Source organism: Tachypleus tridentatus, chromosome 13, assembly GCF_004210375.1.
Source record: "Tachypleus tridentatus isolate NWPU-2018 chromosome 13, ASM421037v1, whole genome shotgun sequence".
Lineage (NCBI taxonomy): Eukaryota > Metazoa > Arthropoda > Merostomata > Xiphosura > Limulidae > Tachypleus > Tachypleus tridentatus.
The window spans coordinates 237,167,868-237,195,564 of NC_134837.1; the positions used below are offsets into that span (position 1 = coordinate 237,167,868).

Sequence of the window (27,697 nt, forward strand, 5' to 3'; positions counted from 1 at the left end):
TTTCTTAAAGATTGTGTGTTATCTATTGTGAATGTAAAATAAAATGACAAAAGCCCCATAACCCGAGCGCTTTCGAAAGGTGGACTCTTCTTCTGCGGGGGCAAACTGAAGAAGAGTGGTCCACCTTTCGAAAGCGCTCGGGCTACAGTGTTTTTATCACTTTAAAATCAAGTCTTCTCGAACCTACGTGTTTTACTGACGCCATGAGTAAATCTAATATGATATTCGTGGGTTAACACCAAAGGAACTTTATTTACCAAAGAATCTTATCCACATAGAGACTTATCTTGCTTTGAGTTCAAAATATGTGTAGTTTATTTAGCATTTCACAGAAAAGCGGAGACTTTAATGAATGTCATTATAAACATCAAAGTTACTTACATTTGTTTTGTATAAAATAAGTTTTATATTATGTAAAAATGACATTGAAAAAAACTATAAGGCTCCATAAATTGTAAATGTTATATACCTTGATTAGAAAATGTTCAAATATACTAATACTTATATTCATAACAATAATTATTAATTATGATATTCAGATCAATCTGAATGTAGCCAGTTTTCTAGTCAAAGTCTGTACTCGTATCACCTCGAACACCTAATTTCAGTAGTTTAAACAGGTTTATATGACATTGGCGTTTCGCTTTTCGCCTTCTTCAAGACTGTTTGTTTGAGCTGTATTGGACAAACCATCTTGACGAAGGCAAAGTCTAAAAAGATCGATAAAAAAATCTAAAAGTAGTGGCTCGTTTACTCACAGATATGACAAGTAAATTTTAACTAGCGTTACAAAGCCTAAAAGTGGAATTATATCTGTTGAGGAATGATTGAGTACAATATGTAACACTTGTCAAATAAACAGAAGCATTTTCACTGGATACCTTGAAGTCCATTCTTTAAACCGAAAACGTTCTTTAATGTCTTGCAAACCCCTTTCTCTATTGTTCACTTTTTCAGTGACCCAAAACTTTGAAAACAACATTACTATATATCATAATTCCGCCATATTCGCGAGATCAGACTTTAAATAAAACTTCAACTGAAATTCAGCTTAAACTATTTATTTTTTCTTCTCATCTTCATCATCATAGTATTCATCATCATAATCTTCGTCATTATAATCTTCGTCTTCATAATCTTCGTATTCATCCTCATATTCTTCATCTTCGCGCTTCTTACTTCTGCTTCTGCTTCTGCTTCTGCTCCTGTTCCTACTTCTTCTATTTTTGTTCTTCCGTTTTTTCTTTCGCCTCTCCTTCCGCTGTTCTTCCTCCGACAAGGTGGTGGTTTCCACATAAAGTTCGTCGTTGCGGTTGTAATACATCTCAGAATTCTCACAGTCCACTTTGTTTACAAACCGGCATGTAAACGTTGTTTGGTCATACAAAGTGTAATTTGGGCAAAGAAAGTCGTACCGCTGACTTCCAAAACACCAGTGAAACAGCTGGAAAATACGTGAGAAAAAGTAATAAAACATCTCCAAAAATAAATTACATACAGAGGATAACTTAGAAATCTCATCTTTGTGGTAAAAAACAATTTAATAACGAATGAAGAAAACATAAATATGATTTGTTTTGGTAGAACATCTTGGGAAATATTCTGTAAACTTTATTTATATATTTAGAGAAATGGCACAAATTTATTTCGGTTGATCCGTAAACACTGACTATACTTCAACAGCTGAATGGGTCTCTTAGCAGCAGTTGAATGTTTGTTTTGTCTGTTTTCTGAATTTCTCGCAAAGCTACTCGAGGGCTATCTGCGCTAGCCGTCCCTAATTTAACAGTGTAAGATACTCTTTTACCAACGAATAGGGGGATTGACCGTCAATTATAACGCCCCACGGCTGAAAGAGAGAGAATGTTTGATGCGACGGGGATTCGAACCCGCGACCCTCGGATTAGGAGTCGAACGCCTTAACTCACCAGACCATGTGAGCCGCAGCAGGTGAGAGAAGTTGATATTACATCTCATACGGAAATGCTGGATTCAATCTTCTAAATTTAAAACCTAAAAATCAGCTGTAAAATTAACTAGAGAATAATTACGAAGCGCAGAGGAAAAGATATGGTGAATCTTACTGCAATCTTTAGGGTTACACTTTGTTGAACATAAAGACTATTTCATGTAAGTTTTATTATTTAGTTTATCTTCTTACTACATATTTAATGACTGTGTAGTTTTCTGACTAAAACTTTGAAGGTTGATTGCTTTATAGGCGTTACTTTTGACAGATTTCGTTACAGATTTGTTGTACCAAGCTTTAGTAATATTGTTGACGTCACATTATTCGAATGTTTGGTATATATATATATGAAAAAAAAAGACAATTATTTAAGGTTCTGTTAATTCACAGGATAACGTAGGTGAATTTATCGTAGATTGTACAGTATGAAACAGAGTAGATAAATATATCTCTGGTCATTTGGGTTATAAAGTAACTGAACTAGCCTGTGTGGATATTTGACAAAGAAAAATATAATTATTTACAGTTTCAAATACAACTGTAGTATCCTATAACAGAGATTCTCTGTGGTAGGCATAACACTTGGTGCATGGAGCTAATGTCAGTTTTGGATATAATTAGTATTTTAAAAAATACAATTTATAATAACCTACTTTCCAGGTACGTCTACACACTACTTTCCTTACATATTCACTCAATCTCTACTTGCGTAGTTTATTTGTTTGTTTGTTTTATTAAATTTACACAAAGTTACAGGAGGGCTATTTGCGCTAGCCATCCCTAATTTAGCAGTGTAAGACTAGAGTGGGGGTAGCTAGTCATCACCACCCACTGCCAATTCATTTACTAACGAATTGACCGTCGCATTATAAAAACCCCACTACTGAAAGAGCGAGCATGTTTGGTGAGAGAAGGATTAGAACCTGCGACCCTCAGATTAACATTCGAGTGCCCTAACCACCTGACTATGTCGCGTCTACTACCATAGACTCACCAATATTTTCTTCCCTTCAAATTTACAAAAATAGTACTACATATTTTTAATCGTGTAAGAAAAAACAAAAAGCAATCGCATCCTTTGTATTAATGGGTTAGTGTTAAAAATATGAATTTTTGTTACTCTGTTTTATCGTTTTTAATTAGACCTCGATTTGTAACTTAAAAAATAAATAAAAAGTGGTACGCGAGCTTGAAACGTTTGAGAACCAATGTCCTACAGTGTAAAGAATTTTTGTTCATACGTTTCACTCGTTTTGAATATATTATTTTAAAACAAGTGGATTGTGTGCTGCCCGTTTATTTTTCGAGCTTATCGCTAACTTAACACAGACACCTATAGTAAAGGAAACCCAGCCCTGACACTTAATTCTGTTCTTGTGTCGTGTATCATCACTAAACGTATACATTTTAACGAAGTGTTTGAACAGAAAGATTAACTTAAAGATTTTTAAAAACTCAGAATTGAGAAAAAAAATGGTAAACATAAAAATGGTAAAACTTTATGTCTTGATTAGCTTAAGAAATGATCGTTTTGATACTCAATACGATATAAGAAAAAACTAGTGATTTCTTAGCATTTTCCAAGAATTATAATTAATGCTAGAAACCAAGTTTACTGCAATTATACGCTTTTGTAAACAAAATTATCCGACGCTTATGACGTCCCCCGCTAGTACCGCGGTAAGTCTACGTACTTAGAACGCTAGAATCAGGGGTTCGATTCCCCTCGGTGGACTCAGCAGATAGCCCGATGTGGCTTTGCTATATGAAAACACACACACACGCTTATGACATAGCACGTGAGTGGCATACAAGCAAAAACTACGTAAACGAGAGTAGCTTTGTGAAGTTTTGCACCTGAGTAAATTATTTAAATCATTAGGCTCGCTATCTTCCTTCTAGTCTATCACTTCTAAATTAAGGACAGCTAACACAGACAGCCTTTGTGTTGCTTTGTGTGAATTTCAACGTATACTTGTTGCTCCACTTTAGATGAAAACAGTTTTTACTGAAACTGTATTAAAAGCTGTTATTAACTGTATATTAAATTTTTATAGTTAGAAACAAAGTGCTTTTTTTCTTCAAAAACTTAATTTCTTATGTAAAATCGAAGTAAGTGGATTATAAAAAAAATGTTTTTGCTCTTTCGAAGGCCCGAAACATCTCTCGTTTTACTCAAAGTTAGCAGCAAGATGGCATGCCACATGCGTACTCTATCAACGGAAGATTCAATGTCTACTAATAATACAACTCGTAACTTGAAGACAGCCAAATACAACTATTGTAATATCAACAGTGTTTAACACATCAGAGACAAATATTTAACTTTTCAACTAAAACACCATAAAAATATTTTGATAAAATATAGTTTATTCTTGCTTATACCGCATGAAAATCATTGCATGTTACATCAAAGAAAATATAACTAATGTACTGTATGCGCCGGATCAGGCACGGCAGACCTGGCAACAACCAGACAAACGTTTTTTGTCACAATAATTGTAGAACTTTTCAAACATAAACTTATGCTTTAAAAAATATAACTAGGTAAATAGACAGACTTACAGCAGTATGTATAAATCAGTGTAACTGCTTAATATATTACATGTGCTTGCTTATAGCTCAAGTAACTAAAAGTGCCAGTGAGCATTTATTTTTGTATATCATAAAGAAATGCTCGGAAATAATTAACACCTTCAATAAATTATAGAAACAGTAGCAAAAAATTCGATGTCAAAGCACCTATTTTTCAAAATTTTTCTGGTGGTCATACTCCCACACCCCTCCCCTGATGCTGGCATGCTGTGTAAACTATTCTGAATTGTCTAACCATTCCAAAAATGCTTCTTCCACCCCTGTGCATTACAACAGACTAAAACAGAATATTGTAAGTTAGTAGTTTCTTAGAGGATAATAAAATCAAATAAAGTAGGCCAATATAACCATATTGAAATAGACCTATAAAGAGACACATATAAATTCAACGTGATTATCTACATAAGTGGTAACTTCCTAAAATATAATATTTGAAGTGCGCCCTCAGCTTGAAACAAATTAATTAATTATTCTTACTCTATCTGCCCAAATAATTTTTAACCAAGTAAACGTCTAATGGAAACAGTCGGTGTGTAAAATGATGTATGTTTGTTTTGAATTTTGCCCAAAGCTACACGAGGGCTATCTGTGCTAGCCGTCCCTAATTTAGCAGTGTAAGACTAGAGGGAAGGCAGCTAGTCATCACCATCCACCGCTATCTCTTGTGCTACTCTTTTACCAACGTCACCTTATAACGCCCCCACGGCTGAAAGGGCGAGCATTTTGGTGCGAGTGGGATTCGAACCCGCGACCCTCGCATTACGAGTCGAACGCCTTAACACACTTAGCCATGCCGGGCCCAATGTATGTTTTATGACACGTTGTGCCTTAACCTGCAACCGTTCCCCGAATAAGTCTGGAGGCTCACACTGCTAAAAACTGGGTTTCGATAAAATTAAATTGAATTAGGCTTGTTATGGTTAATCATAAAGTAATTATAAAACTAGTCGGCACTTACTAATTTAGAGAGAAAAAACAGACAGAATTAATGTAAGTGTAACTGTTATCAGTTTGTAAACGTTACTATGAATAACCATACAACAACACAAGAGTTGTTTTATTTCTTTATAGTTAAGTACAAAGCTACACAATGGGCTATCTGTGCTCTGCCCACAACGAGTGTCCAAGCTCGGTTTATAGCAGCGTAAGTCTCAGATACACCGTGGCTATATCAGTTGGATGCAGTTGAAAATTATTAGAGCGTTCCAAAAATTATTTAGCAAAATTATTAAAACGTGAAACGTCCATGAGTCAACTGACAAACAGTATTTAGAATTTCAAATTAAAGATTATATTTTGAAATAAACGTATTCGCTGTACCGTAAATTTCTAATTGAATCAGTCAAAATTTCGTCTACATTTTCAGAAGAGAAATATTTCATAATATTATCAATTTTTCTGCAGTCAAATTAAACGCAAAAAGAACAAAAACTCTTAATTAAACAACGTAACGCTGTCAATGCAAGAGACAAAGTCGACGAAGTTATAAGACTGTGAAATGCTTTTAAAATGTTATATAAGTGCTTCGTGAGAGACAAAATTCTTTATTAAAACAAAACAGATACGACAACTTGGAATCACTAAAAATATTGTCGATGGAAGATGTGAGCATACTTCATGGCATCAACATGGAATTTTTCTTCAATAGATAGTTAAATATAATCAGTCATTCATTATGTCCCAGTCCCTCTTACTACATATACATCATTGAAATTTAAAAATGTAAAGCTGAATCTATACTATTACGAGAAATACAGTCATATAAAACAAACAACTGCAAAAATCATGAATAAACATTTAATGCTTAATTTGTTTGTTTTACAGCAAAAAAACACATTGGGCTATCGGCTGTTTTCACAGTGGTCAATTAAAACCTGGATCTTAGTGACCTTACAGTTGTTCCACCAGAGGACAGCATTTAATGCAAAAAGATCAACCGATGCGATAAGTAATTTTTTCATTTTTTTATCAACAAAGTTTCTTCGTGTTTTTTTTTGTTTTAACACTTTTTGTTTGTTTTTTACAACATTCGAATTATGAGTAAATTTAGAAGGATAAGAGAATTATGTTCGTCTACGAGGTATTTTGTAAAGGCATTCTTTTTCTATTTCAATATGTTAGTGATTCTAAGTTATCAGATTGTCTTATGATGTAACATTATTATCTGTTAATACTTCACGTTATTATATGTCAAAACACTTGGATCAAGTGCGGTACAGCGTTTAACGTGTCGAACTATAAATCGAAGGGTTCGAGGTTCGATATTAATTGGCTGAAAAAGCCTCGTAGTTTCATCTGTAAGTGCGTTATAAAAGCAACAGTCAATCCCTTTAATTGGTTCATTAACCAGCCGGATGAAGCGGTCGGTGGATGATACTGGCTTGCTGCTATATCTCTGTCAACAGTTCAAAACTGGAGACGACTAAATATATATTCTAAAACTCTTTAGCCTAACAGTTTAGCCCACGTGTGCGTAAGGTGATGTTCTTGTAACACATTCCAATTTCAATCAAAAGCACTTATAGTTCAGCTGCACAACGGCTCAACGGAAAGTCTGAAGGCTCATTAGGCCAAAAATCGAGTTTTGATACGTAAACATAGTATACTTAGCCCACGATATAGCTTTGCTTTAAAAACAAATAAATTATAATGCAATACTTTCGAAAATTCTTCTTGACTTAAAAATGGGCTTTGATTCTTCCAGTTATTTCGATCGATATGTTAAGACCTCTCAAGATATGTCTTTCGTTTGAATGTATCTCAGTTCTATCTGTATCTCTATATACGCTGTTATTTCCTAATAAAATCAGAAAATAAAACGTTGATAATACAGACACTTTCATTTTCTAGATTTTTTTTAGGTCAGGGGCTCCTAAGGTCCAACTAGAGGCGTTCCTAATTCCAAAGTAGTGACCAAACGAAGAATAGCTAGTCTGAAACACTGCTCACATAAAGAGTTTGTCATACACCTTGAACATAAAAATGGGATTGACTGTCACTTCTATAACATGCCCACAGCTGAAAGTATGTGATCTGTTCAGTGGTGTCACGTCTCGAATCTTGGACTCTTTGATCTGTAGCCCAATATCTTTTCCACCAATCCACACCAAGCTAAATGTATGCCTCATCAGAAATAAGAAAAATTTAAAGATATAGAAACATGCATTGCAGCTGAGCAATATGAAGAGCTGTATTACTTCCTGAAAACAAATGGAGAACAGATTAATAATAAATTGTTTCTTACATAAGTTGAGTCATTTACATATTCGAATGACCTACTTCGTCGCTTGCCAGAACAATTTCAAAACTGGTTTCGATCTCAACTTTATTACGAGGATAATTTAGCGTGGCGTTAATAAGAATTCCCAAGTCTACTACATTTACCTTTGACTCGGCATGGCCAGGTGGTTAAGGTACTCGACTCGTAATCCGAGAGTCGCGAGTTCGAATCCCTGTCACACCAAACATGCTCGCCGTTTCAGCCGTGGGAGCGTTATAATGTGACGGTTAATCCCATTACTCGTTGGTAAAATAGTAGCCCAAGAGTTGGTGGTGGGTGGTGATGATTAGCTATCTTCCATATAGTCTCCCTTCTGCTAAATTAGGAACGGCTAGCGCAGATAGCCCTCGTGTAGCTTTGGGCGAATTTCAAAAACATACAAACATAAACCTTTACCCTAAAGTACAATGAAGACATGCCCAGCATGGCCAAATGGTTAGGGCGCTCGAGTAGTGATCTGAGAATCGCGGGTTCAAATATCTGTCAGACCAAATATGCTCACCATTTCAGATGGAGGGCGTTGTTATGTGACAGCCAATCCCATTATTCGTTTGTAAAAGAGTAGCTCAAGAGTTGGCGGTGGGTAGAGATGATTAGTTGCCTTCCGTCTAGCCTTATACCCCTAAGTTAGTCATGGTTAGCGCAGATAGCTCTCGTCTAGCTTTTCACGAAATTCATAAAAACAATGACGAAGATATATTTCACCTTGATACACTAGATTCTTGTAATAATTTATATTGGACTTTTTAAATCGTTCTAGAAATTCCTTTTAACATTTTTGCTTGAGATGTGAAACGGAACTATTAAAGTTCTCTAACAGTGAGTACACTTCTCGAATGTCTTACAATTACATATCATGCCAAACGAGTTTTGACGCAATCGCTTTTAGATCCTAACTAAGTGGTATGTTTTTTGACAAGAGAGAAGTTGAGTATTGATTTTATAAGTTCTCTTATGTGTTGTCTTAGTATATGTTCTGTAACTACGAATAACTAAACATTTAAATATAACCGAAAAAGTTATTTCATTGTTGTTGTTGTTGTTCTGTGTTTTAACTTCAAACGTTGATAAAACATAGCAGGTAGAACCCAGTATAGATGTTTGAAAAATGTTTAGATTTAAGGAGAAAATAATTCTAAATTAGGCTTACAATACAATATATTTCACTAAGTGGGAACTTGTGTTTCGGGTAAGAAACATTTTTGGGTTGTAGTATTTTGTATTTGAATGAACACAATTTATAAAACATAAAGATGGTGTTGTGTATTTACAGTAATAAAACAGTTAAATGTGGTGTTTAAGCGCCCCCCGCTAGTACAGCGGTATGTCTCCGGATTTACAACGCTAAAATCAGGGGTTCGATTCCCCTCGGTGGGCTGAGCAGATAGCCCTTTGTGGCTTTGCTATAAAAAAAACACACGTCCTGTCTACGTTACGTACGTAGAGTTCTGAATGAAGCCGGTGGCCGTGTGGGGTGTCTTAACCCTAATCTACAACACGTAATGCTCGTCAAGCACCTCAAGCAAAAGACACTCTAAGCTGATAGTGTGATTAAAAATGGCAAATCGATCGAGCTATCTAGTAGGAGTTGCCACATCTATTGACCCTTTCAAACCTGGGTATCGGAAACAAGTGTGATAATACTAGTACTCTAAGTGTCTGTAAACACATAAAGAAATCCACACAGAAAACTTTAACATATAAACACTATTGTCTGAAAGGAGGTTCTGAGAATGACTGATCCATAACCAAATACCTTCCTCTTTGCAATATATAATACCGTCTGCTCCCATCCTTCCCTTACCCATATGGTGATTCCTACTTCCAGTCTTATTTTCTGCATAACCTGATGAAGTTTTAAAACATTCTCTTTCACACACACATACTTTACTCCTTTGCTTATATGGATGTCGAATGAAGCTTATTGTAGTATTTTTATTTTGAGAAACACAGAGCTTCTCCACGACCTCTTAGCAATGCTAAATATCAGTACATCAAATTCATAAGTTGTGAAAAAGAGCTCATTGGTTTGTTAAACATAAAACTGCACAACAGTCTATCTATGTTCTGCCTATCACGGATTTCGAAACCCAATTTCAAGCGTTGTAAGCGCGTAGGCTTACTGCTGAGTCACTGAGGGTGTTTGTTTGTATTTGAATTTCGCTCAAAGCTATACGAGGGCTATCTGCACTAGCCGTCCCTAATTTAGCAGTGTAAGACTAGAGGGAAGGCAGCTAGTCACCACCACCCAGCGCCAACTCTTGGGCTACTCTTTTACCAACGAATAGTGGTATTGACCGTCACTTTATAACGCTCCCACGGCTGAAAGAGTGAGCATGTTTGGTGTGACGGGGATTCAAACCCGCGACCTTCAGATTACGAGTCAGTGCCTTAACCACCTGGCCATGCTTGGCGTTACTGAGGGAGAGCAGAAATAAGAAGAGTTCATTTGAAAAAAAAAACAACACAGGGAATAAGGTACGAACTTTAAAATCTGTAAAATAAGTTTAGTTGACTTGAAAACATTATCAATAAAGGTCAAGAACCTACCTGACATTTATGAAGTACGCTAGAGTAATAACCGTCATGACGACCATCACAGCTGAAGTTGATATTTTCTGGTAGAGTAATAAAGAATGGGTAAGAGATCAAGTCCACACCATTGAGCTCTCTCGGAAGGTTAGGATCCGACAAGTAGTCGATATACCTCCCATCTTCACGAGGTGGATAGTGTCGACGAGGTTTAGTGGTGGTTGGCGGAAGTGTAGTAGTAGTGGTGGTTGGGGCTTCCGTTTTCGCCACAACCGGTACTGGTACATTTCTTGGACCCTCTGGAACAACAGGTCTATTCCGAAATACAGGTCGACGGAATCTACCAGGTCCACGTCCACGACGAAACGGTCGTCGTCTTCTTAATAAAGGACGGGGACGAGGTGTCGTAGTTGTTGTGGTTGTAGTGGTCGTCAAGTAATAGTCTGGATAATAATCATAATAGTCGTCATAGTAGTAGTAACTAGGCTCTTTTTCCGTAGTTGTTGTCAACTGCGGTTTTTCAGGATTACTTTTAAGTTTTGCTGGTGATCTGAAAGCTGGACGAGGTCGTCTTTGAAAAGTCTGTCTCTTTTCCTGTAACCAAATGAACACGTGTATCAATGTGGAAGTACAAATGTTTTCGAGACGATTACTGTTTAAAAATAAAATCTTTACTTTTCTTTAATGCGTTTTCAAGCAATTGTTTTTGGCGTTAACTGACTTGTTAAGTTTACATTCCACAATAGTTTTAAAGATGGAAATAGCCAAACAATTGACCCAAAATAAAGTACCTAAACTTTTATTGTACATTTATTAAACAATATTAATATACTAATACCTCGAAAATAGTACGTGTTTTGGTTTTGTTGAACTAACATTTCGAAGAGGTGCATAATATTAAAATAAAATAACTGAAAAATTTCACGAAGGTTTCAATTTATCTCTTTAAGGTGTTAGTTAAAATTATCATCCGAATAAACTATTATTGTTTTCATCTATTACCTACATAATCGGTTATTATTATTAATATCCTTATAAGAATTTATAACGATAATATATAGAAAAGTTGTATTTTAATAAGTATTGAAATTAAGAATGTTCTTAAAATAGAGTTGTTATTCAAATGATCACTGAAAAAAGGAGCTACTATTATAAATTATGTGGGCATGTTGTAATGATGTTTGATGTGCATACAATTGGCTCTCTATATTGTGACCAACACAGTATCAAAACCTGAATTTTAACCTAATAAATCTCCATATTTACCGCTGAGCCACTGGAATGAAGGCGGAGGGATTCTAATAATTTTATTTTGTGAATTTCACTTAAACCTACTCTAAAACCATCTGCACTTAGGGCTCCTACCTTGGAAGTGATAAATTAGCAAGAAAGCAGCTAGTGAACACCACCTACAGCCAATTCTTGGGCTACTATAGTTAAATAGCGGGAGTTACCGTCACAATATAACCTTCCTTACCTGCTGTACGAATAACCATGTTCACCTACTGAATTAGAACCTGCAAGTACTCACTGTTGACTCAATGATGGAGAGGGGTATTTGTTTGTTGATGAACACAAAGCAAAGCAATGGGTTCCCTGTGCTGTGCACATCGCAGGCATCGAAACCTAAGTTTTAGCGTTATAATCCCTCAGATCTACCACTGAGACATCGAGAGTACCTAATTTATGCGGGTGTGTGTCACGACAAAATGCATTAAACTTAAACCCATCATTAGAATATATCTTCGTGCACAATACAAAAGTTATATAATCTAACTATAGGAATAAAAATATAAATTACACTGTTTAAAAACTTCAGTTTATTTTCGAAAATTTAAAATGAGAAACATGCAGATATATATTTCTTATTGATATTTTCGAATAATTCGTGTTTCTCAGAAGAAAACTTGTGTACTTTTTTACCTCTTCAGTGACCTACATACGATGAGTGTCGTATGTTACGAACAAGGCTTTCTAGTAGCAGTCAAGCGAGGTTATCTATATACATGTCTAAACAAGAACTAAGCTGGTATGACAGGTAATTCGAGTTACACACAGATTTGTTTTGCTCTCTTTAAGTTTGATTCAAACTTTTACTGCAAGCAAACGACGCTAAATAGTATTGCCATGATTCTGCTAAATTTTAAAGCATTGACTGCTTACTGAATTTCGCGAAAAGTTACTCGAAGGTTACCTGGATTAGTTGTTCATAATTTAGATGTGATAGACTGGAGAGAAGACTACCCATTATTTGAATAGTCAACACTACCCATTATTTGTTTATTGTAGTTCATGCACAGAGCCACACTATCTGTGGTCTGACCGCCATCGGTATTGAAACCTAGTTTCTGTCGTTGTTAAGTACGCAAACATACCGCTGTGCCACTGGGTGAGGGGGTAACACTAAGCATCTCCAACCCTTAGGATACTCTTTTACTTGCAAAATTAGGATCGACATTCACATTATAACGCCTCTACACCTAAACGAGCGAGCATGTTCGAGAATGGGATTCGAACCCGAGATAAAAACAGATTGCGAGTAGAGTGCCCTAACCACCAGGACATACCTGCCAGATCCCGGTTGTATCGGTAGTTAAGTTAAAGTAAAAGAATTAAAAGAGTACCGAAGCTGGTACAAAATGATCAAAATTTCAGATAACAAGAAAACAGAAAATCAACTTTACTAATTTGTGGTTTGTTTGTTTTGGAATTTCGCACAAAGCTGCTAGGGCTATCTGTGCTAGCCGTCCCTAATTTAGCAGTATAAGACTAGAGGAAAGGCAGCTAGTCATCACCACCCACCGCCAACTCTTGGGCTACTCTTTTACCAACGAATAGTGGGATTGACCGTCACATTATAACGCCCCTACGGCTGAAAGGGCGAGCATGTTTGACGCGACCGGGATGCGAACCCGCGACCCTCAGATTACGAGTCGCACGCCTTAACACGATTGGCCATGCCGGGCCTACTAGTTTGTGGTGCTCGTATTCTTTGTTTTTTTTGTTTAAACATTTCTCAGTTTAATGAATTAGTTACATTAAACTTAATAATATTGTTAACGCTAAAATCTGATTTGTTCATCTCGTTAAAATGTTTCACTGTAGATAAGAGTGTTATGAATGGTCAACAAATACGTGAATATTTTCTGTAATAATTAGTTAAAGACTTTGGAACTATTGATGCCTTAGCGATAAGCTTGATAGATTATAACGCTAAAATCATGGGTTCAGTCCCCTCATAGTCCAGGTTGCCCATTGTGCAGTTCTGTGCGTAGCAAATTCCGTTCTATTTAAAACTATGTAAAAAGTTTAATTCAAGGAAAGACCGAGAAACATGTTCGTCTACACATCCCAGTAGGAAAAGTTTTATAGCTGTTTGTTCGGTTATGTCCTTTGTGTGCTTGCTCATAATTACTTTTAACCTAATATTCATGATATTTCTAAATTAGATTACTTTGTTAACCCGTTATTTACGATGTTAACTATGTTATACAATGAACTACTCTTTTAACCCGATATTCGTGAGATAATTGTGTTTTATGTTGGATACGTTTATTTGGCCAGTTTTAATAAGGCGGTTGCCTTCAGTATACGTTCTTTTATTAACCTAGAGTTAATGATGTGACTATATTCCCCACTGGTTTAATTTATTAGCCTAATACCTTTGAGGTAACTGTATTATATTTTGTATTGACATAATTTATTTACCCGAATTTAACCAGATAATAATTGTGTATTGTATCGTTGTTATTAATCTGGTGTTTGTGGAATAACGGTGTCCTGTGTTCGAGTGCTTTAAGACTATAAATAGCTTATTACCTGTGCTGTTACTTTATATAAACTATTAACATACATGTATTTTTTTTATAATGATAGAAATGTGTAGATATATCTATAGCACATGAAAAGCTCTCCTGAAAACTCTTGTTGTTTGTAGGCTAATTTACAATACGTAGTGTTTATTTTAAAATGTATCAAAATCATTTATCAACGGCAGCGTTTGTTTTAAGTGGCAGTAATGTTTAGAGATACTATACAGAATCATATACAAGAATGAAGTTTGTTTTCTGTACACTCAGATTGCTTACCAAACTCTGTTTATTCTGAGATGCTGTTAGAGAAATCATTAAAGAAACATAAAACACATAGTTTTTAAATTCCTTGCAAATCATTTAACTTGAAAAGCCTTGAGAAAATTCAAAACTACCTGGTGATTTAGACTGTTTGGTGACTTTACGGTTAAGATTTTACAAGCACCAGTCAAAAAAATAAAACTCGAAACTAAGGAATTCTTATAATAAAAGAAAAATGCAATTTTAAGTTTGAAGTTATAGAAAAGTGAAAAAATATACTTTTCGAATAAACTGTTTTATCAAAATACTTAAGTTTTGACAATGTCGGACTAATGAAGATACGTGAATGTGTCAGAACTCGTATCATTCTTCACGTCTTTTTATAGAATACAGTTTGTTTCAATACTCTATTTTTTATTTTAATGAATAGAATATCTCACTGTTACGCTATGTTATAGTTAAACAATCATGCATTGTAAGTTTTAAGTTATTTTTGAGTATATATCAGTATGACTGATAATATACGTTCATTGCTAAAAACAAAATCAGTTTTCACTAAACCTTAGCTGTGTTTCAAGACATTCCGCATGTAATTCTACCTTTTCCTGACACAGTTTTTAAGCCTTTCTAAGTTCAAGTCTATTTGGATCCAACTTCACAACATGTTTCTTTCGGTACTTCTCATTGTATTATTTACATTGTCTTATGTTGTGTTAAAAATCGATAGAACTTAAACACGAAGTTCAAAGTCTTACTCGCAAAAATAATGACATGATATAAACTTACCAGAGTATGGGAAGCACAGTCAGGAGAGTGTAAACTTACTGTGAAAACAAAATGACAAGAATTAACTCTTTCATCACAGAGATCACTAAAATACACACAAATAACGCTGATTTGTTTTAAAAAATACAATCTTAAGGGTACACATTTTATACCGATACATAAAAGATCGCTAATATAAACTCTATGGGTGGTTATTGGTTTTATATTTAATTAAACATAAAGTGGTATCACTAATGTATATATACGTTATTAAAGTAACTTATACATTAAAACTCAGTAATCTGTTAGTTGTTTTTTTTTTTTGGTTGCTGTTAATTTATTTTATTTTGTTCTTTACCACTGCTTCCAGAAATTTTGCGCGTGAGAGAGGCACTCAAATATATGGTCCAATAGAATGTCTAAATTCAAAGAAATATTTTAAGTCCAAACATCCCTGTTCGTCTTTAAACAGAATACATACATATCTTAAACACAATCAATTCCAAAAACGTGAAGAATAGTTTACATGATTTAGCATCATTCTCGAAAGGAGTTATTTCAAGTTTAGTTTGTGTATTTTATGTTGTTTTGTTTACAGTAATCGTGGACCTTTCAACTAGATCTGAATGATCAAGAGAGTTACAGTCGTTTAATGTCTGATAAAATATAGCTAATTCATAACATCTATGGTATTGTGAACTATTTTATTTTCAACTAAAGAGTATAGAATATTTGAATGAAGGATTCAGTTACTTGCACAGTAAAATAACATAACCGTATTATTCTGTTCACATAACATTGTATGAAAACAGAAGCTAAGAACTGCAAAGAGAGAAAGAGAAACAACCCAAAACATGCAACTGAAGTCGTCTTATAGAATAAATAAGAAGTGTTAATATATTGTTCACAAACCGTTAGTTTTTGACAACAAAATCATATACTCACACACGCTTTACTTTCTATCTTAATAAAGGAAGTCTACTTTTTTTACCAGAAATGATTGCCTTTTTTTCTCTTTTGTTTTTAAGATCGATTTTTCGTATGCCAAATAAAACAACAAACTTTATAAAACAGGATACCGATAGATAGTTACAAATCAAGCCTGTAACTAGGTCTGGAAGAGGAGGGGATATTTGGTCCAATGTATAACTTGTTTCACGTGTAACTTTATTGCACAGGAAAAAAAATCTACAATGTCTAATGGTTCCTTCATTATCAATGAAAATAAACATTTCTAGTAAATTTTCTCTGATAAGTATGAAAATGTTATTTCTGCTTGTATGTGCAGTGTTACAAAAGTAATTGTATAATGAGAAACCATCATCAAAGAACCCCGGAGGAAATGGGGATTTCAACTGCACCCCATGGCTATGGGCTTGTAGAAGGTACACGTTTTTCATATCAACCACATCTTATATTGTTAACGGTGCTCTTATTCATTCATTATATTTTTAATTCTGAAATATAATAGTAGAAAATATCTTTTTCACTGATAAACCGATCCCACGTGATGAATTTAACTTGTTTGATAAAGACACACCAGTGTGGCTACACAACATGACAAGTAGATGTTTACCCTAATGAATATATTAATGTATAAGAAACGAACAGAAAATGAACAACGTAGGAAGTCTTTTATATTCAATGTATAGTAATATTCTACAATATTGTTGCTTTGTGGAAGATTGGTTTGAATTTCGCGCAAAGCTACAAGAGAGCTATCTGCGCTAGTCGTCCTTAATTTAGCAGTGAACTAGAGGGAAGGCAGCTAGTTATTACAATCCACCGCCAACTCTTGGGCTACTCTTTTACCAACGAATAGTGGGATTGAACTCACATAATGCCTCCACGGCTAAAAGAGCGGGTATGTTTAGTGGGACGGGGATTCGAACCCTCAACCCTCAGATTACGAGTAGTGTCTTAACAACCTGGCCATGCCGGGTCTAAAGAAAAAAAGAAATCGTAATGCTTTTAGCCCTTTGTATGATAAAACTCGTGTATTAATTTCTTGTCGTAAACTTAAAATGCCCATCTGTATTTTCTAAGTTAATGTCAAAATGATATAGATTATAAGTTCATTAATATTCTGAAGTTGCTCTCTCCTCTAATAGCAAGTTATGTTTGCAAGGAAATAAAACACGAAGTCATTCAATAGCGTCTTAAAACATTAAGAAGGTCATTAAACTGTAAAATATGGGTCAAGAGGTAAATGTGAATGTGTTAAGTCTATCTAAGGATATTTCATCAGTGTGGGTATCTATACAAACTTGGAAAGTTTTGTTGGGTTGAGTTGCTTGAAGCGGTTGTGAAATGAAATTTAGATTAGCTTTCATATCGTGCCTGAGAGTTGAGTTCGTTTAATCTACTGAATCTTTTAAAACGACGACACAAATTCTGTGGTTTGTGATCATTCATAGTCCAACTCGTAAACACGTATATAAAGCATATCACGTATCAGATAAAACTATGTTACTAACAAATGCTTTTGAAATTAATTACTTCTTAACAGAACAAAGACGTAAATCAGCTACTTAACCGTCCTCTTTTTTGATGGTTCACTTTAATAAACACTGCTTTCAATGATATTAAAACATATATTCAAACACTTAGCAATTGGAAACCAGCCAGACTTTAAATATATAATAACAGTATTAAAGTAGATAAAAAGCTAAAATTGTTAATTGCTGCTGTCATACTTTCTATTAGACATATCAGTTATAGAAGGAGTACCAAACAGATAAATGGCCAGTTTGCAAACACTTACTTTGGAAGAATCACACATTAATATTTCCACTGTACGTGACCACGAAGATTCGTATGCCTTAAATTATTTCTACAATAACCAGTTAAGCCTCCTAAACAATATTTTTTTCTTTTTTAAAGGAACTTTCCTTCGATGAAAATCTTGTAGTGAGTTTTCGATAAAGGACGAAATACTCGTATAAATTATGGCCGTAGGAAGCGGTAAAGCCAGTCAGGAAGTGAAATGACCACTTTTCACGGTATGTACAACTACAACTTACGTATTAAAACCTGCTTCGTTTAATTCAGTATATTACGTTACATGTATGCAATACTTGTAGCGAAAATGGCTCAAGATTCAACCTCATGACGTTAAATTTTCAAAGCTTTTCTAAGGGACATGCTCCAACCCCTTCTAAAAATGACAATGGCCTACCGCCTCCAAAATCGCTTCCTGAGGCAATGTAAGCAGACATCATAATATTAGAAACAGCTTAATGACAGTCACAAAAACAATCTTTGACACAACTATAGAACTTGAATTATAAGAAACAGTAAACTAGATGTTATCTACAAATACATAGTGTCAACTGGAACAGTTGAGTAAATGAAATTAATTTATTTTTAACAATTTTTTTACAACTGCTCCGGTTTATAAAAGAAATGGTGCAGCAATTATTGTCTTATAAACTGCTCCCAACGTTTATAACAGGAAAAATAGCAATACATGTAACAAATGTACCACGGTTTCAAAACTAAAATGATCGCAGGACAAAGTGACAAATGAATAACGTTAAAAAGAAAGTGCCACTATAAATCCTAACAACATATTCTGAAATAAGTACAACAAAAATCATGCAAGTTTCCACTTGTGGCTACAAATAACAAAACACTTGAAATCTTCTATTTTTACTGCTTTCTTATACCAGTTTCTTGATTTCAAATGTCACAGTTTAGAATCAAATTATGTGCACAATCTAAAAACGTTCAAATACCACTTTTCAATTGAAAGTAAATAATCTGGAACAAATATATTTCAAGACGTACAAGTATAAAATACAATCCTTATATAAGTTAAGTACATTAAAATATTCTTAAAATAAATTAGTTTAAGTTATCAAATATACGTTCCTGTCCTTTTAAAATAAATTAGTTTAAGGTTATCAAATAGACGTTCCTGTCCTTTTAAAATAAATTAGTTTAAGGTTATCAAATAGACGTTCCTGTTCTTTTAAAATAAATTAGTTTAAGGTTATCAAATATACGTTCCTATCATTTTAAAATAAATTAGTTTAAGGTTATCAACTATACGTTCCTGTCGTTTTCATTCTTTTGTCATTTTTCTTTAGATTAAAACTCATATTGAGTAAACTTTCTATTATTATTGTGGAAAAGCAGTTTATTTACATAATTGTTCATAGTTTAACTAAAATGTACCTCTTACTTATTTAATGTTTTTTTTTGTGATTCCTACTACAAAAATAATAAAGATAATAAAGCAAACGTTTTTCGGATTGTAGTGTTTTGTTATATTTACATACATAAAACTGGTCTATTATAACGACTGAGTTCAACCTAAGTGTTACAAATATGTCATGATTCAAGAAAATTTAGTTTATTTTGACGTAACCTTGAATCACGCCTACCTTATAGTGTAATAAAAAATGGAAGAATATTCTGTAAAACTCAAATAAAATATATTGTTGTATGCTACATGTTTTTAACGTTGTAATTTATTTGTTAACTAGAGAGAGCTGCGGACCGTTGACAACAACGTTAAATTGGGGAAATTAAAACAGACTACAACTTCTAGAGAACTTTGAGTTTTTAGCTTAAACTTTTCTTGCCAGGCACTTATGCAGGGAGGGGTTCGACTTAACTTTTGTGTTGTTAAAACATTATGCTTATAAAGTTATAGTGCAGCTACTTGCAGTATTTAACGTTTTCTACATATTTTACATTCTTCTGATAAAACTTTAACATTTTTTTTACTTGATATATCGCATGCATCCAGACCCATATAGTAGTAGCATACTCTATATGCTGGTTATGCTTCGTACAATATGTGTTGACTTTTGATCTCACAAAGTAGAACCCCTTTCAAACATTCTACATACGAGTCTGCTGGAATATTCGAAAAAAAATCATTTATATGAGATTGTTTAGAATGTATCCAAGATAAAGGGTGAATCCATCACTGTGTTAGCTACCGAAGTTACTTTGAACAAGCAAATTGATTTGGCTATTGTTGTTTGATATATAACACAGGCCTACAGCGAGTTTACGGCAGTACAAGTGTACTAGTTTGTAGAATTACTTTAACAGGTAATTTTGAAAACCCTCCGACAAAAGAACACATCATTTCTATTCTGTGATCTCTTTTATATTCTGAAATCTTAACTTTCAGTCAGTGATTTGTTAAGCCAATATAAAAACATGGTATCTAACGCACAGCCCCACCCAGTAGTAAGATATCAAGAGATGTCTTTGGAATAACATTTGTCCTCTTAATAGCTTGAATACCGTTCTTTTATTAAATGGTTTAAAAATACTATTTTTTGCAAAAGTTTACTCACAAAAATTGCATGTTGCAAATATTTATAACTACGATTACCCCTACAATCAACTGCAACACCTAGATACTTAAAAATATGGAACTCCTCTTTCCTTACAGATAGATGATAACAAGGACGTGTCCAAACAGTATCCAAAAGGAAATTACAATGTTGTGATTGTATGCATAAGCTTTTTTTTTTATCGCGAACTGTAGTGTGAAGGTACTTATCTTTACAGTTAGGCCTAGCACTACGATTCTCTTTATCTTGTGATGTCTTAAAGTGTATTTTTAAACATATTAATTCACGTTGCTCAAAAACATTATATTGTGTCAGCTACAATATGTTAAGTAACTATGAATTTCATAATCTCTATTCATGTACTTTTTGTTATAGTAAAACATTCAACGTGAACTCACATCAAATCAAATATTTCTCCTGTAGAAAATTTTAACACTTTCAAAAAGCATCATAGTATCTATAAAAATAGTTCAATATTATTATTTTTATCTCAGAAAGCAACCTTACTTGTTACTTCAGCAGAAAATATAAAGCAAAAATGCGATTTATTATTAAAAACTGTAGCAAAACACTCCAAATGATAAACATTTGTAGATTTTTTTTAAGTTTCATACTAATTAATTATTAGTTGCAAAGCATTTTAGCAAAAACGTGAATTCTAAACTTTCCGGAACATATAATAATTTTCTAAGACAGAAATATTTACTTTTATACAGTTCTTGTCGTGTTATATAGTTATAACTAGCATGTGTAAGTTTCAACTTTATGCTCCGTATGATCTATAAATATATTACCTAACAAACTACGACATGAGTTTTATTAATATGTAATTAGAAATCATTGTTATTTTTCAGTGCTAAACAACCAGTAGAATGGCTGAATGAACGTTTGTTTTATATACCCATAGTTTCGTCTACAAGTTACTCGTTTTTCTTCTATGTTTAATACATTGCATTAATTAAAATAAGATATATTTGTTATACGTCTCTGCAATGAACTAAATCAATGTACAAAAGATTTTCAAGTTATTCTAAAGAGAAAATTTGTAATTAGCCATATTAAATATATCTCACATATTCAAACACAATTTATTTCATCACATCACCGCTTGGAGGTCACCTTCAGATGTAGGATACTGGTTCCAATTGTCTGGTCCAAACAGATAACCAATTACGACCTTGTACAAAACCTGTCTTAATATACCTGTTTTTAATATACCGGGAATTTAAAAAAGAATGTGTTGCAACTGGAATATGATCCCATCAAAAACTAGTTACTTCATTCACAAAATAAATTTTAAAACTCACCAGTTATTTGCCAACCTCTTAACAACAATTATCTTGTGGCACACACACACACACACACATATATATATATATAAACACGCCTAGTTTGGCACAATTTCTCTGAAATTTCATGAATGCAAAGAATAAGTTTAGAACTTTAAAATGATGTACCTTTTAAAGAGAAAAACATTTCAGTTTAGTTAACTTTTAATTATACTCTTTGATCTTAACCGAAAAGCGGGAAATACTACGTGCCTGTAACAATATAGTTCGTAATCATTAACTTATTTGCTAACATTCATCTTCAACCATTTTGAAAATTCAAAGAATAAACTCAATAGCAATTAATATTTATCTCTTGGATTTAAGACTGGCTTAAACAATTAAAGGCCTAGGACGTTTTTTTATGATAACGTTATAAATAAACACTTTAAGTGAAATGTTTTTCATCTTTGTTTTTCAAAATAAATTTATTATAACCACTAAAAAAAACCTTGAAAATACCTCAAAGTAATGTAACTTGGTCATTATTTGTTAAATACCAAAGTGGACATTATGGAGATTATTTCGTAGTTTCACAGAATTATTGTAATTCTTCATTCTATATGAGACAGGTTTGGTCCTATTTTGCTTTATGTCTAATATATAGTTATAAAGTTTATGATAGCGAATTTAGAAAAGGCAATAAAATCACGTGAACCCAACGTCCAGAAAGTCTTTAGAAAAGAAATGACGTTTTGACCAGACTAACACTGTTCAGCAGCATTGGCGAAAGTTGCTGAAACAATACTGTTTGATATATCAGTATATTTCACAAAGTATCTGTTTATCACAGTTACTCTCCAAATATATATCGATACAATGAGCTCTTCTGAGCTAAAAGCATCGCTTCCTGACCTTGTGAACCCGCATGTAATGGTTTGAGAGACAAAATTGATAGCTGTGTGACAGAACTTTTCATTAAAAGACGATAATAACACATTACACATTTTTCTTTAATTGTCTAATAATGGTTGACAGGAGGAATTTTGAATAATATTACTTACAGTACTCAGAGTTCCTATTTATAGTAGCCATATTTTTGAGAAATAAACTATAGTTTAATTGTAATGATTCGTAATGACTAGTTAACGAAGTTATTTGTACTTGCAAAAACACTGCCTTATGAGCAGCTGTTTTTACAAGTAACTACTTCATTGAAAAAATGTAGAAGTGGACAAGATTTTTTTGTGGGAAGTATTCATTGCGCGGGAAAAGTGTTTGGGTTGTGCTCTTTAATTAAACACAGCTCATTGCATCAAAATGATTCAATGAAAATATCTCCAAATTTTAATTAATTCAACTGATATAAACTGTAATTTTTTTACATATTAACACTGGTGCCGTTTATTGAAAATTACAGTTTTAAGAACTCCAATTTTTCAGTGCTGCACAAAAAACTACATAAATAAAGATATAATCAAACCCTCACGTACAGTTTTAATGAAAGTCGTGTTCTTGTTGTGAAGATAGTACTATTATTTAAAATTATGTTCTGTTATAAAGACATAGTTGCTGCACATATTATAGTTATTTTTCTGATTATCTAAGTTTTGAATACCTAAAGTGGAAACTTTATTATGGATTATTGTTTGTGATGTATTCAATAGATGGCGCAGGAGTTTTAGTCACTTTCATAGATACTGACATACCGCTGCGTCTATTATAATAAGTTTAGCAGAGGGCAGTAGCATTGTATGAAATATAAGGAAGTTGCTATATCCATGTGTTTGGGCCTACAAATTTCAAAAAATATGTATTTAGTTTCAAATCGTAATTTTGAAACATTGTAGTATTGAGTTGGACAATACGTTGTTTAATAACCAAACTAGACAAAAACTAAAACATTATATACTAAATGACCCTATTCGTGTAGTGCTCGTAAATATAACACTACATTTTAGGACACTAGCTTTAGTAATTTTGAATGCAGTATATAAACACAAAATTCATGATATATACAAGTGTTTTGTGTATAAATATTTAACCACAGTAGCTTTACTAATTTTACTATTCAAATGCAACATTGTTACGATGAAAACTGTGAAATATATATTTATATATATATATATACAGTGTTATATTAACAAGCAAATTTTCTTCGGTAAAATTATTTATTTTAATATAAATTATTAATTGTTCTTTCTATAAAGAGAAACATTCGCTTTAAGTTTAAAATAAAAAATAGACATGTTTCACATACGTATGTGAACAAAATATAATTTCTAGCTGCTATGAAATTGAATTTTCTGCAAAATGTATTCTTTTTATAGTAACATTCTTTCTATTAAGGATAACCCATATCCACACTGTATATAAAATCGTAGAAAATAAAATAACTTAATAATCCACCATATTTAATAACTTAATACAGATACATTTCTTTAAGCACTAACTTCTTTTTAGTTTAAAAGAAACGATCTTGTTAAGAACACCTATAGCTAGAAACCTACATTAAACAAATTCCTGCAATACTAAGAATCAACACGACCACATTTATATTATTTCTCAGAACTGTTTGAAGTAGCGGAATCTTAGTTTTTATTATTGTTGTTGTTTTTTGTCGAGACTGCAATTTTAGAAAAGTTGTAGAAATAATATATATGTTTTATAGAGTATTCAGCTTATGTATAATTTGTTTCCTTAGTTCCAAAGAACAGTTTGATGATTTTAATCTTACCTGTATACAGAAGCGTTACGAGGAGAAGCCGAACATACATATAATCGACGAACATGGTTTACACTGCTCAGAGTTCTTCAGGTAAAAGAGACTGTTGAACTCAGTTCTCTACAAACCTGTATGACGATTCGGCGTCTTGGACTTCCAGTTAAAACCAGGCAAGCTCGCCCTACGTAAGGTGTTTATCGACTGACCTAGTTTTCTTTCGCTGTGGGCCAAACAACCTTTACCATCTGTATATATTTCTACTCTATAAAAAAAAATAGTTATTATAAACTATTTAGCTGCCGTTTTATAATCAAGAACTATTTCTTTGGTGGGGTGGGGGAAGTAGATTGTTGTAAAATAATTCTTGGGTTCTTTATGGTCTAGTAGCAAGTTTAATGGAACAGATATTTGTTTCAGCTACGTGGTACATGTTTAGACTTGTCCAGACCTTATCAATGAACTGAAGAACTAAATATCAAAAACATGGATGCTCGGGTTGTGTTCTAGTTCAAAGGTTAAATGTCAGCGTTCAGCGGTAAGTTAACGGACTTACAACGCTAATGCCCTGCGTTGGATTCCACGTGGTGAACAGAGCGCGTGTAGTGAATTGTGCTAAAATAACTGATCGTTGTTTGATATTAAGCACAAAGCTAAACACTAGGACATCTGTTCTCTGACCACCACGGGTATCTAAACCCGGTTTCCAATACTGTAAGTCAGCAGAAATACTGTTGTACCACTGAGGCCCGCTAAAATAACACTATTAACAAGTAAATTTAAATTTTTTAAATAAAAAATACCGAATCAATCTGTGTACTTTATAAAAATTTATTTTCATTTAAAGAATGTAATCTTTTTGTAAAAGTTCAGAGGAAAATTATCTTTTATACGTTGAATAACTTACTCATTCTTCTCTCTCAATATATATATCTATATGTATGTAGTGCCTCTTATAGTAAAAGTACTCAACTCTAAACCGGTTACAAGAACATTTTTTATAGTTATCAAACTAGTTATTCAGCATTCATGACCTGCAATCCTTTCTCCATTTGGAAGAAAATGGGGTTAGCGAATGTTTGAACTACTACATGGTTTTTCTAACTAAATAAACAAAAAAAATTACTTCCGCTTTTTTATTTTTTACACCATCTAAGTCAACGAAATGTTAACATGTTGTTTTCTTTCTGCAAAACACGAAGCGTACTTTCAGGTAGAAAGAAAAATATTATATTGTAAGTGTGTATGTGTTTTTCTTATAGCAAAGCCACATCGAACTATCTGCTATGGCTACAGAGTGGAATCGAACTCCTGATTTTAGCGTTATAAATCTGTAAACTTACCGCTGTCCACATGGCAACATCGTGTAATATGAAATTATACGTTTACATTTTACTTATAGTAAGTTTTAATCATAAAGTTATTTCTTGTTTCTAGAACATTTCGCGTTATGGAAATGGTTTAAGTGCAGAAAGTTCTATCAAAAAAAAAGTTTAACAATAAATAAATAAATAATTTTTTCCCACAATTCCTAATGGTTTCAGATATTAACATTCATATTACGAATGTTCCAAAGGTTTAATTAACAGATCGGTACCGTAATTATCAATTCCAGAATTTTTTTCAACTGCTGATGTTCCAATGTAGGAACATCCAGCGTTTAGGCTAGCAGCCGCTTATATCCAACGTTTTCAGATTTTTACTGATATAATTTTAAGTATCGATAAAAATCGTTTCATTGCGTATTTTTTTTATATGGATCTTTTAATGTTTTAAATGTATGATTCGAAGAAAATATCAAAAAGTTATACTTATCAAGATGCCAATCAACTCATTTTTTTATAATTTAAGCTTGGCGGTGGGTGGTGATGACTAGCTGCCTTCCCTCTAGTTTTACACTGCTAAATTAGGGACAGCTAGCACAGATAGCCCTCGAGTAGCTTTGTGCGAAATTAAAAACAACAACAACAATAATTTAAGCAAAACACATTTAGAAATGTTGTGATTACTTTACAGAAAGTAATTTAGTCTACTTTTATTTTTGTGCATAAAACTTATAGAAAACTAAGTTGAATGGGGAAAAAAATGTCATAAACTTCGATGTCCTACATGAGGACATACCGGTAGCTATGAATCTGTTTTATGTATATGATATTGGGTAAAAAAAATAACATCAAACAAAAAAAAACATGCTTGCTCAAAGGAGGATATAAACAGTAAGAAATAGGTTAATTTCGTAAATACATTTATATGTATCGTAATCAATGTATTGAATAAACACTTATGAAACTGAACATTTGGTACGAATAATTGAAAATATATGCAAAAAGGAATAAATAATTAGGCCTAAAAGAAATTCATATGACATTTTCTATATTAAATTAGTTAAATTGTTCTCATGTTCTTATAAGGCACACATTTTGAATGAAACACAAAGTAGAATACATGTATAACAGTATACTTTCAATAACAAAAAATAGTAAAATATTCGAGCAAGTTTAACTCATTAAAGTAGAATAAAGATAACAACTATAACTATTCGTCTAAATTAATGTACAAAACCATTTGTGGCTCTTGTTAAAATCAAGTATCAACCTTATATATGTGATTCTCTGATTCTGCAGTGTTGTTGTATATCGTTAAGATTTTGTTGTACTTTTTTACAAAGCTCGAGAATGAACAAGCTGCACTGTGTCTGCCTCGAAGATCGAACCTCGAATTATTACGTTATAAGCCCTCAAACTTACCGCTGAGCTACCTGGAGATAGCCATTAAGGTGTTTTGCTTTCTTAACCGCAAGGTTGCACAATGGGCTGTCTATGCCCTGCCCACCACAGATATCGAAACCAGGTAAAATAATTGTATGTCTGCAGACATGCTATTGTGCGACGGGGCGCAAATAATTATCTATGGAATAAGTTGATTCAGCTTTGTTTTATTTTTGTATAACTTACATTTTAACAATTTATTTAAAAGAATAAAACACTAACTTACTACTTATGAATAATATGAAACTTAAAATACAATTAAGTAAGATTAAAACAGTATTCCCTTGCAGCTTTGTATTAATAACAAACAGATAGCTTTACGGTGAATAAACGTAAAGGCTTCTAAAATATATTTTCGGCACCCACGTTCAGCAGAACACAAATATCCCACACTGTAGCTTTGTGCT

At 33.2% G+C, this 27,697-nt stretch overlaps 1 protein-coding gene across 2 annotated transcripts in view; it reads right to left on the bottom strand.

The window, feature by feature from the left end:
• Positions 1-291: 291 nt before the first annotated feature.
• LOC143237055 (uncharacterized) overlaps positions 292-27,697 on the bottom strand; it is a 42,522-nt gene continuing 15,116 nt past the window's right edge. For both annotated transcript variants that reach the window (XM_076475888.1, XM_076475889.1), the window contains exons 2-5: positions 24,538-24,787; positions 15,236-15,273; positions 10,395-10,970; positions 292-1,444 (exon numbers count right to left, since the gene is read on the bottom strand). In XM_076475888.1, coding sequence (XP_076332003.1) covers positions 1,061-1,444; positions 10,395-10,970; positions 15,236-15,273; positions 24,538-24,592 — 1,053 coding nt within the window. In that variant the 5' untranslated portion in view covers positions 24,593-24,787 and the 3' untranslated portion in view covers positions 292-1,060. The remainder of the gene's footprint in view (positions 1,445-10,394; positions 10,971-15,235; positions 15,274-24,537; positions 24,788-27,697) is intronic.